The sequence below is a fragment of the Salvelinus namaycush genome, chromosome 14 (assembly GCF_016432855.1).
Source record: "Salvelinus namaycush isolate Seneca chromosome 14, SaNama_1.0, whole genome shotgun sequence".
In the NCBI taxonomy this organism is placed as follows: Eukaryota; Metazoa; Chordata; class Actinopteri; order Salmoniformes; family Salmonidae; genus Salvelinus; species Salvelinus namaycush.
This window is the reverse complement of record NC_052320.1, coordinates 33,578,796-33,591,091: the sequence shown is the minus strand read 5'-3', so window position 1 is coordinate 33,591,091 and position 12,296 is coordinate 33,578,796. Positions and strand designations below refer to the sequence as shown.

Here is a 12,296-nt window from a genome sequence, read left to right as displayed (position 1 = left end):
CTATATATAGCCATGTTGTTTTTACTAATTATTGTTAGTCGTTATTCACTGTGTATTTATACATTACCTCATGTCACTATTTCTATTTTACATTTTATTTGTATCTTTATCTTTAACTCTGCATTGTTGGAAAATGACCCGTAAGAAAGAATTTTCACTGTTAGTCTACACCTAAAATTTGATTTTAATAAAAATAATAATCAAGCAAGCAACTAAACTGGATATTGACAGCTAGAGTCATGGTTGAATTAGGATGTCACTCTAATATCGCACATATTGACTCCACTATGTCACATACACTGTGGACATGGAGAATGGATGTTGTGAGTATGGAGTCTCCGCCTACCTCATCTGTGATCTGTCCTCCGAAGGTAACCCACGTGCCTGTGGAGAGTAGAGAGTGTTAGAACTCTATGGAGTGGTTTCTCGGACCCAGATTAAACCTAGCCCTGAACTTCAAATCATTTCCCATGGAGATTCTCCCTTTCGTTTGCTTTTTACTCCAGGACTAGTTTTAATCAGTGTCCGGGAAACCGCCCCGATGAGTGCTTGTGTGTGTGTGTACGCGAGCAGCCATGCATATGCGGAAGTCCATTGTCTGCAGAGAATGTGGTGAACATACGTTGTATCTTTTGTAACTCCTGACTGCACAATGCATTTCCTTCCAGGACAATGAACATGACATTGAGTTAAATTGAATGGATCATCACACTCACCTAATCCCAGGCAGGACACCCTCAATCCAGACTTGCCCAGGTTTCTGTCAAAAAAGAGAACATGTTAGGCTGTGAAAAATGACTTCACTGACCTGTGCTGTGACAGAAGGAGAAGAGGAATAGCATGAACTGGAGATTCTCCATCCCAAATGACACCCTATTCCCTATATCGTGAACTCCTTTTGACCAGAGTCCTATGAAATACTATTAGCAATAGGTTTCTATGGTTGATTTTACGTCATATATCACACAGTATATAAATGGAAACACATTGATTCTCTGCAGACTTCTCAACAGGCCGCTAGGATAGTGTCCCATGTGTTCAGATCAAAGCGAGGATGAGCAACTCAGGGTCCAAGAGCAGCTTTCTGCTATCTTCTGGTTGAGATAGAGATCTGACAGTGAAGTCCTATAACTGCAGCTACAGCAGAAGACCCAGTTATTTCACTGCAATTGTGAAGGATACAAATGCCTTGTGGATATGCCACGGGGACAAGATTACACAAAGCATTATGTGTGTGTGTGAGTGATATAGAGATCCCCCATAATCCAGTGCTCAGTGTCTCTGAGAGGGCCTTTGCTCCTAACACATCCCTGGATACAGAGGGGGGTGAGGGAGGGGTAGGGGCAGAGACTGGCCTCAGGGAGTCAATTGGAGATTAATATGTGGCTTTTGTTTCCTGATTCTCTGGGTTGCTGAGCTCTTTCTCTAGCGCCCACAACACCAAGGCCGCAAAGCCATGCTGCTCTACATACACCGTTCCTCCTCTCCATGGTTACCGTGAAGCACATAACGACCAATGTTGCTATGAAAAGGGCTGGGCAAATTGATTGATTGATGGTTCCGATGGCTCAGTTGGTCGGAGAGTAGTGCTCACAACACCAAAGTTGTGGGTTCAATTGCCGGGCTACATCCCACATAGGCAACTGAATATACTGCATGTTAACTGTAAGTCACTTTGGATACAAACATATGCTAAACATAGAGATGGAAAGAGGGCACTCCTATTTTTGTGAACACTCTACCCATCTCTATGCTGCTAAGGACTAAAGGACTGTTCAGCAGCTCTGGTGTTTTCCTATGGTGTTTTCGGCCAACTCAGTAGCCACCTGAGATTGGAAGGTTTGGGGATTCGATCCCTTTGTCATACGTAATACCCGATGCCTCTTTACTTGGCCCTCAGCAATAAGGAGATGGATTAGGGGTATGGCCCTGTGTTAGACCAGCTTCCTGATTTGCTCCATTGTTGGTTATCTCGACAAAGTCATGAGTAACACATAAACCCTATAAAGAGGCTTATGGAAAAGTGGTACTGTGGAATCAGAGTTTATGCAGTCAGTCATAGGGAGACTCAGCTTGCCCTCACTCAAGCCCCATGGTAAGTGAGGCAGCTGTGTTCATTAAGCAATTCACTTCCCCAACACATTTCTTCATTAGCCCAGCATGTGACTCAACACTACTAGCTGTGCTCAGGTCGAGTGCCTCGGCTTGTATGCATTGAGCAGCAGATACAGCAAGCTCATACACTGACAGAGACCACACACATACACTATATATACAAAAGTATGTGGACACCCCTTCAAATTAGTGGATTTGGCTATTTCAGCCACACCTGTTGCTGACAGGTGTATAAAATCGAGCACACCGCCATGCAATCTCTATAGACAAACATTGTCAGTAGAAAGGCCTTACTGAAGAGCTCCGTGACTTTCAACTTGGCACCATCATATGATGCCACCTATCCAACAAGTCAGTTCGTCAAATGTCTGCCCTGCTAGAGCTGCCCCGGTCAACCGTATGTGCAGTTATTGTGAAGTGGAAACGTCTAGGAGCAACAACGGCTAAGCCACGAAGTGGTATTCCATACAAGCTCACAGAACGGGACTGCCAAGTACTGAAGCGCATAGTGCATAAAAATCATCTGTCCTCGGTTGCAGCACTCACTACCGAGTTCCAAACTGCCTCTGGAAGCAACGTCAGCACAATAATTGTTCGTCGGGAGCTTCATGAAATGGGTTTCTATGGCCGAGCAGCCGCACGCAAGCCTAAGATCACCATGCGCAATGCCAATCGTTGGCTTGAGTGGTGTAAAGCTCGCCGCCCTTTGACTCTGGAGCAGTGGAAATGCATTCTCTGGAGTGATGAATCACGCTTCACCATCTGGCAGTCAGACGGACTAATCTGGGTTTGGCGGATGCATGGAGAACGTTTCTTGCTCGAATGCATAGTGCCAACTGTAAAGTTTGGTGGAGGAGGAATAATGGTCTGGGGCTGTTTTTCATGGTTCGGGCTGGGCCCCTTAGTTCCAGTGAAGGGAAATCTTAACGCTACAGCATGCAATGAAATTCTAGGCGATTCAGTGCTTCCAACTTTGTGGCAACAGTTTGGGGAAGGCCCTGTCCTGTTTCAGCATGATAATTCCCCCATGCACAAAGCGAGGTCCATACAGAAATGGTTTGTCGAGATCGGTGTGTGGAAGAACTTGACTGGCCTGCACAAAGCCCTGACCTCAACTACAACGAACGCCTTTGGGATGAATTGGAATGTCGATTGCAAGCCAGCCCTAATCGCAAAACATCAGTGCCCGACCTCACTAATGCTCTTGTGGCTGAATGGAAGCAAGTCCCCGCAACAATGTTCCAACATCTAGTGGAAAGCCTTCCCAGAAGAGCGGAGGCTGTTATAGCAGCAAAGGTGGGACCAACAACATATTAATGCCCATGCTTTTGGAATGAGATGTTTGACAAGCAGGTGTCCACATACTTTTGGTCATGTAGTATGTAAACATACACAGATGCATACACAGATGCATACACATACACACCACAAAAAAAAGCTTTGTACTCAGACATCACATACTGTGAGTCACACATGCACGCACACACACATCGTAAAACATCTCATACCATGACATAGAGCAGTGTTGACTCTTAGTTAGCAAGCTGGTGTAAACTAACAGATCTGAATTAGGAAGTGACCCTGTGTTTCTTGAATATATAGAGTAATTGGGTTGAGTGTGTGGTTATGCAAGATTATTCAAGTGCCTTCGTAATGTATAGGGGAGGAGGTGGAGAGATGTGTAATGAGATATGAGAGGGTCATTATTATGAGAAATAAGATACAAGAAAGTGTAAGGTATAAACAGTAGATATACAAGAAGGTAATGCTATGAGAGCGAAAAAGCTTATCTGGGTATGATAAGACAAAGAGTGGATGTTAGTTTTGCGAGAGCTACCGCAGAGGGGAAGCTTTATTTCACTGTTATTTATACAGGTACAGTACCAGTCAAAAGTTTGGACACACCTACTTATTGCAGGGTTTTTCTTTATTTTTACTATTTTCTACATTGTAGAATAATAGTGAAGACATCAAAACTATGAAATAACACATGGAATCATGTAGTAACCAAAATTATGTTAAACAATTCAAAATATATTTTATATTTGAGATTCTTCAAAGTAGCCACCCTTTGTCTTGATGACAGCTTTGCACACTCTTGGCATTCTCTCAACCAGCTTCCTGAGGTAGTCACCTGGAATGCATTTCAATTAACAGGTGTGCCATGTTAAAAGTTAATTTGTGGAATTTCTTCTTCTTAATGCGTTTGAGCCAATCAGTTGTGTTGTGACAAGGTAGGGGTGGTATACCGAAGATAGCCCTATTTGGTAAAAGACCAAGTCCATATTATGGCAAGAACAGCTCAAATAAGCAAAGAGAAACGACAGTCCATCACTACTTTAAGACATGAAGGTCAGTCAATGTGGAAAATGTCAAGAACTTTGAACGTTTCTTCAAATGAACTTGCAAAAACCATCAGGCGCTATGATGAAACTGGTTCTCATGAGGACCGCCACAGGAAAGGAAGACCCAGAGTTACCTCTCCTTCAGAGGATAAGTTCATTAGAGTTACCAGCCTCAGAAACTCCAGGCCGAATAAATGTCTTTGTGAGACGCACAGCAAGTGAACAGATGATCTCCGCATGTGTGGTTCCCACCATGATGCATGGACGAGGAGGTGTGATTGTGCTTTGCTGGTGACACTGTCTGTGATTTATTTAGAATTCAAGGCACACTTAACCAGCATGGTTACCCCAGCATTCTTTAGTGATACTCCATCCCATCTGGTTTGCGCTTAGTGGGACTATCATTTGTTTTTCAACAGGACAATGACCCAACACACCTGCAGACTGTGTAAGTGATGGAGTGCCCATCAGATGACCTGGCCTCCACAATCACCGGGCCTGAACCCAATTGAGATGGTTTGGGATGAGTTGGACTACATAGTGAAGGAAAAGCAGCCAACAAGTACTCACCATATGTGGGAACTCCTTCAAGACTGTTGGAAAAGCATTCCAGGTGAAGCTGTTTGAGAGAATGCCAAGAGTGTGCAAAGCTGTCATCAAGGCAAAGGTTGGCTACTTTGAAAAATCTAAAATATATTTTGATTTGTTTAACACTTTTTTGGTTAATGCATGATTCCATATGTATTATTTCATAATTTTGATGTCTTCACTATAATTCTACAATGTAGAAAATAGTTTTAAAAAACAAAAAAAAACTTGAATGAGTGGATGTGTTAAAACCTTTGCCTGGTACTGTAAGTCAATTAAGAACAAATTCTTATTTACAATGATGACCTGAAGCAAAGGAACTAGGCTCCCATTAGTAGGCACAGCAAGTATCAACGGAATTCCACCCCGAATATCAAAGTCTGGCTCCAATCTCAGACCCCCCCGCCAATATTTTCCATTTCCTCATTCCTTTTAGCATGGCTACGTCCTTATATGGGCAGTTTGATAGAGTTCACATCCACCTACAAGTACTGAATATGGACAGAAAGAATGAATGAGCTCCAATGACAAAAAGTTACACAGCTTGACCTTTAAAGGTCCATTACATAACATTTCCACATTCTTACATATGTGTAGTGGTAAAGGGATGACATGAAAAAATAAATAACATCTGACGCTAGGGTATACATTTGCTTGTTTACTGGGGAGTGGCAGGTTGGGCCACCTCCAGTGTATACAAACAAACAGTAGTTCTTTCTCTCTCTCTCTCACCCCATGCTTATATCTTACTGCTGGCAGTGTTACCAAGCTGTTGCCTTGGCCCCAGTATCAGTTAAAAGATGGCTGGATAGTACAGAGCATTTAGCGTTTATCACAGGAGGTTGGTGGCACCTTAATTGTGGAGGACGGGAGCGGAATAAGTAGAATGGTATCAAATAGATCAAACACATGGTTTGATGCCATTACATTTGCTCCGTTCCAGCTATTATTATGAGCCGTCCTCCCGTAAGCAGCCTCCACTGGTGTTTACGTAATCACCTCTTAAAGCTAGAATCATTCATTGAAACAATAACAAAGCGGATCTGTCACGCCCTGTTATGTTTCACCTGTCCTTGTGCTTGTCTCCACACCCTTCAGGTGTCGCCCATCTTCCCCAATTGTCTCCTGTGTATTTATACCTGTGTTCTCTGTTTGTATGTTGCCAGTTCGTCTTGTTTGTTCAAGGCTACCAGCGTTTTGTGTCTCAGCTCCTGCCTTTTCCAGTTTCTCTTTTCTCTCCCTCCTGGTTTTGACCCTTGCCTGTCCTGACTCCGAGCCCGCCTGCCTGACCACTCTGCCTGTCCCTGACCCCGAGCCTGCCTGCAGTCCTGTACCTTTGCTACACCCCTGGATTACCGACCCCTGCTGGCCTTGACCTGTCGTTTGCATGCCCCTGGTTTTACAATAAACATTGTTACTTCACACAGTCTGTACATGGATCTTACCTTGATCCCTGAAAGGATTACACTGCCTATGTTTCTGCAAAAATGGTTGGGAGGGATGAGCCTGGAGAAATGTAACCACTGTCAAATTCATAGACAGAGTTATGGATGCAAGAACTGACCATACATGATGTCAAATTATAGTTTTAACCATGTTTTGATGCTATACAGTGTTATATGCATTATATTCATATACATTATTTACAACCATTAGAGTAAAACAAGCTTATATTTTGTGTTCTGATGGGGTACAACAGAACTAAGCTCAAGAGGTATTTATAAATTGTATTCAAGAATCAATGGGTAAATTATTAATTTATAAGTCCACAAATGGATGTAGCAACTAAGGATTCTAGCTTTAAAGCAGCACTTTCAATCTCTTTTTCTGCCCAAAGTGAGCAAATAATGGAGAATAAAGTCCTCCACCTCAATGGTGGACAGTCTAAATGAAACTAATTTCTTCAGTCTGTCTCACTCTCTTTTCTTGCTCTTATCTCTTCACTTTCCCTCTCATCCTCACCCGCTCACCATGACTATCTCTGGCTGTCAACCTCTCCAAAGCTCTGTCGCTCCCCTCGCTCTACCTCTCCCATCATTCTCTTTACCACACGTTTTCTGCCATTGTTTCTCACTCTCACCCTCTTTACCTCTCTCTCTCAACTGCTGTCCACTCCTCGACGATGTCACCAAAGTGGTGTTGAGCAGCGGGCAGAGAGATGGATAATACACATGAAATGAAATCAAAGGCACATCATGAAATCAAAGGCACATGACTTTAGTGTCTGTGTGGAGCCCAATGTAGCTCTGTAGAAAGTACCTAATGGATCTGAGGAAGCGCTTACACAAGGTTATGGGGACGTTGTGTGTGTGTGTGTGTGTGTGTGTCTGTGTGTGTGTGTGTGTGTGTGTGATGGGATTTTTCTGCCTAGAAAATGCTTGGGCTGTATTTTAACAAACCTAACGCAATGGTAAATCTTAGTGCTGGTGGTAGCACAAAAGGTCCTGAGGTGTGTCAGAAATGTTCACCGCGGGAAGTAGGGGCGCAATAGCTGACGGTGTTGAGAAAGGGCTGGATTTTGGTCAATAAATAAATTCTAGGTGTGACGAGGGCTTGGCCACTCACTGGCCAATCAACGCGTTTCATGGCTTAATACTGCATGCCATTGGCTCACGTTCTGTGGGTTATTGACAGTCTTTGTGTTGTCATCAACTCCAATTCGGCTGGGGGCACGGAATATTCTCGCCATACTCCATTGTGGATTGATTTGATACTACAGTGTATTAAATAGCATAGGCTACAGTAACGATTTATAGCAACAGTAAAAAAACACAAAAGTGTTTGCTCAGTAGGTTTGGAGTGATGGCAGTCAACATTGTTGGGTAACACTTTCTAATAACGCATTTATAATGGATAGGTCAAATAGTTTATTCATCATTTATTAATCATTAGTTCATGTTAGTAATGTAATCATTCATGCATTTATAAACAACTTTTAAAGTATTTAATATTGATTCATAAGAAATTAGGTCCTTATAATCCATTTACTAATCATTAGTTAGGTCCTTTTGCGTGGCCTCACGCAAAGTGATGGTTATTTATACTTTATAAATACATCTCCTCTACCCTGCAACTCTTTCCCAGATCCTTGGTGTACAAGGTTTGACTACCCTAACATGGAATTGTTTAAGACGGCCATACCATGGATCATTTGGGTATCCTATATCCTATAAAAACGCCTTGACTAGCACATTCTTAAATTGCAAAAAAGACAGTCAAACAATAAATCATGAGGAATAAGGTTTTGAAGTCTCTGTCCTATATCTAGGTGATGTAAGAAAGCTCAGGAAAATGTTTTTTTGGACACATACAGTGCCTTCGGAAAGTATTCAGACCTGTTGACCTTTTCCACATAATGTTAAGTTACAGCCTTATTCTAAAATTTATTAAATAGTTTTTTTCCTCATCAATCTACACACAATACCTCATAATGACAAAGCAAAAACATGTTTTAGATTTTTTTTGCTAATTTATAAAAATAACATTTACATAAGTATTCAGACCCTTTAACCTGTCTAGGTTTAACCCGTTCCGCTAGCGGAACCCCTTGCCAACAGCCAATGAAATTGCAGGATGCCAAATTCAATCAACAGAAATCTCATAATTCAATTTTCTCAAACATACAAGTATTAGACACCATTTTAAAGATAGAATTCTCGTTAATCCAACCACAGTGTCCGATTTCAAGCTTTTCGGCGAAAGCAGAACATATCATTATGTTAGGTCAGCAACTAGTCACAGAAAGCATACAACGATTTTCCAACCAAAGAGAGGAGTCACAAAATGAATCACTAACCTTTGATATTTTTCATCAGATGACACTCCCGGGACAACATGTTACACAATACATGTATGTTTTGTTCAATCAAGTTCATATTTATATCCAAAAACCTCAGTTTACATTTGGCTTTGCCTCCAAAACATCCCGTGAATTTGCACAGAGCCACATCAAATCACAGAAATACTCATAATAAACATTAATAAAAGATACAAGTGTTATTCACAGATTTAAAGATATACTTCTCCTTAATGCAACCGCTGTGTCAGATCTTTAAAAAACTTTACGGAAAAAGTAAACCATGCAATGATCTGAGTACGGTGCTCAGAGACCAACACAACCCAAGAAGATATCCGCCATGTTGGAGTCAACATAAGTCAGAAATAGCATTATAAATATTCACTTACCTTTGATGATCTTCATCAGAATGCACTCCCAGGAATCCCAGTTCCACAATAAATGTTTGATTTGTTCGATAAAGTCCATAATTTATGTCCAAATTCCTCCTTGTTGTTCGCACGTTCAGTACACAATCTAAACTCACGACGCGCGGGCAGGTTCAGGCAAAAGTTCAGACAAAAAGTCATATTACAGTCCGTAGAAACATGTCAAACGAAGTATAGAATCAATCTTTAGGATGTTTTTAACATAAATCTTCAATAATGTTCCAACCGGAGAATTCCTTTGTCTGTAGAAAAGCAAATGGAACAGAGCTCGCTCTCACGTGAACGAGTGTCACGAGCTCAAAGCATTCTGCCAGACCTCTGACTCATTCCCCTCTCATTCGGCCCCACTTCACAGTAGAAGCATCAGACAAGGTTCTAAAGACTGTTGACATCTAGTGGAAGCCTTAGGAAGTGCAACATGACCCATATCCCACTGTATCTTCAATAGGAAATGAGTTGAAAAACGACCAACCTCAGATTTCCCACTTCCTGGTTGGACTTTTTCTCAGGTGTTTGCCTGCCAAATGAGTTCTGTTATACTCACAGACATCATTCAAACAGTTTTAGAAACTTCAGAGTGTTTTCTATCCAATACTAATAATAATATGCATATATTAGCAACTGGGACTGAGTAGCAGGCAGTTTACTCTGGACACGCTTTTCATCCAAACGTGAAAATGCTGCCCCCTATCCACCTTTGGCAAAAATGATCTTCTTGGGTATGACACTACACGCTTGACACACCTGTATTTGGGGAGTTTCTCCCATTCTTCTCTGCAGTTCCTCTCAAGCTCTGTCAGGTTGGATGGGGAGCGTTGCTGCACAGCTATTTTCAGGTCTCTCCAGATATGATCGATAGGGTTCAAGTCCGGGCTCTGGCTGGGCCACTCAAGAACATTCAGAGACTTATCCCGAAGCCACTCCTGCGTTGTCTTGGCTGTGTGCTTAGGGTCGTTGTCTTGTTGGAAGGTGAACTTTCGCCCCAGTCTGAGGTTCTGAGTGCTCTGGAGCAGGTTTTCATCAAGGATCTCTCTGTACTTTGCTCCGTTCATCTTTGCCTCGATTCTGACTAGTCTCCCAGTCCCTTCCGTTGAAAAACACCCCCACAGCATGATGCTGCCACCACTATGCTTCACCGTAGGGATGGTGCCAGGTTTCCTCCAGATGTGACGCTTGGCATTCAGGCCAAAGAGTTCAATCTTGGTTTCATCAGAAGAGAGAATCTTGTTTCTCATGGTCGTAGAGTCTTTAGGTGCCTTTTGGCAAACTCCAAGCGGGCTGTCATGTGCTTTTTACTGAGGAGTGGCTTCCGTCTGGCCACTCCACCATAAAGGTCTGATTGGTGGAGTGCTGCAGAGATGGTTGTCCTTTTGGAAGGTTCTCCCAACTCCACAGAGGAACTCTAGTGCTCTTTCAGATTGACCATCTGGTTCACCTCCCTGACCAAGGCCCTTCTCCCCCGATTGCTCAGTTGGCTGAACGGCCAGCTCTAGGAAGAGTCTTGTTGGTTCCAAACTTCTTCCATTTAAGAATGATGGAGGCCACTGTGTTCTTGGGGACCTACAATGCTGCAGAAAATGTTTTGAGCCTCTCTCGGAGCTCTACGGACAATTCCTTCAACCTCATGGCTTGATTGTTGTTCTGACATGCACTGTCAACTGTGGGACCTTATATAGACAGGTGTGTGCCTTTACAAATCATGTCCAATCAATTGAATTTACCACAGGTGGACTCCAATCAAGTTGTAGAAACAGCTCAAGGATGATCAATGGAAACAGGATGCACCTTAGCTCAATTTTGAGTCTCATAGCAAAGGGTCTGAATACTTATGTAAGAAATAAGATTTCTAAAATCTAAAATCCCGCTTTGTCATTATGGGTTATTGTGTGTAGATTGGTGAGTTATTAGTTTTATTTAATCCATTTTAGAATAAGGTTGTAACGTAACAAAATGTCAAAAAAGTCAAGGGGTCTGAATACTTTCCGAATGCACTGTATGTTGTGATAAAATAAAAGAAAGCAGTTCTATTTTCTCACTTTGAAATCATGGGTAAATGCAGACCAAAAGAGCCAATGAAGATCCTGGCCATTCTTGAAAAACATGCTGAAAAACAAGAAAAAAGACTGGTTGACCTCACGATCCAGACGAATCCAGTCAATAACTAAAAGGTGAAATTTCAGACGAATCCAGCCAATAACTAAATGGTGAAATCCTTACACCTTACTAAGTAGAATTCACAACAACACATGCACACACACACACACACACACACACACACACACACACACACACACACACACACACACACACACACACACACACACACACACACACACACACACACACACACACACACACACACACACACGCATGCATGAACATCCACACATGCACACAAGCAAACACAGACACACACTGTATGTGTGGTACTACTTTGCATAATTAACATGGTTTAGTTATTTTATCTGAATTGACAGTGAGGACTAACAGGTGAACTTGGCTGGCCGGCTCTTCAATTAACCTTTCATCTATTTATAGTGGTAGATGACCGATAGGAACATAATGATCATCATCATCCTCATAAACGTAATCACAGCTCATTACATTTGTGTGTGTGTGTGTTTGTGTGTGTTACACAACATCCCCCCTGTACTCCTTGGCCTAAGTAGGTAAAGATGGCATCTGTGAATAATTAATATTTCAATATTTAATCAAAGTTATGGTTAAGTATGTAGCTACAGTATCAAGCATCAAGCCGTTCAAGTGATTCAATTAGGACTTTCTAGACTGTCAAATACAATTACAAAAACGTCTACCTATTTCACAGAAGAATTCAAGCCACAATACATATGCAAAACATACTGTACTATAACAATTGCCTATGAGAGGGGAATAGTATTAATACAAAACAATAATATTTAGCATTTGTCTGAAGCCAAAAAGACAGGAAATTAAAATGAGCATCAACAAGCAAATTTGACCTATGCACTAACAAGGTTTTTCAGCATAGTCAGCTTTGACACC

The 12,296-nt window shown here is 42.0% G+C and overlaps 1 protein-coding gene across 6 annotated transcripts in view; it reads right to left on the bottom strand.

The window, feature by feature from the left end:
- The window catches only part of LOC120058953 (voltage-gated potassium channel subunit beta-2), a 96,791-nt gene that overhangs the window by 20,711 nt on the left and 63,784 nt on the right, over positions 1–12,296 (bottom strand). For 5 of the 6 annotated variants that reach the window (XM_039007706.1, XM_039007708.1, XM_039007703.1 and 2 more), the window contains 2 exons: positions 717–760; positions 347–384 (listed from right to left, as the gene is read on the bottom strand). In XM_039007706.1, the coding sequence (XP_038863634.1) occupies positions 347–384; positions 717–760 (82 nt within the window). Of the gene's footprint in view, positions 1–346; positions 385–716; positions 761–5,054; positions 5,081–12,296 lie in introns of those variants that run through there. The other variant, XM_039007709.1, reaches the window with a different exon arrangement.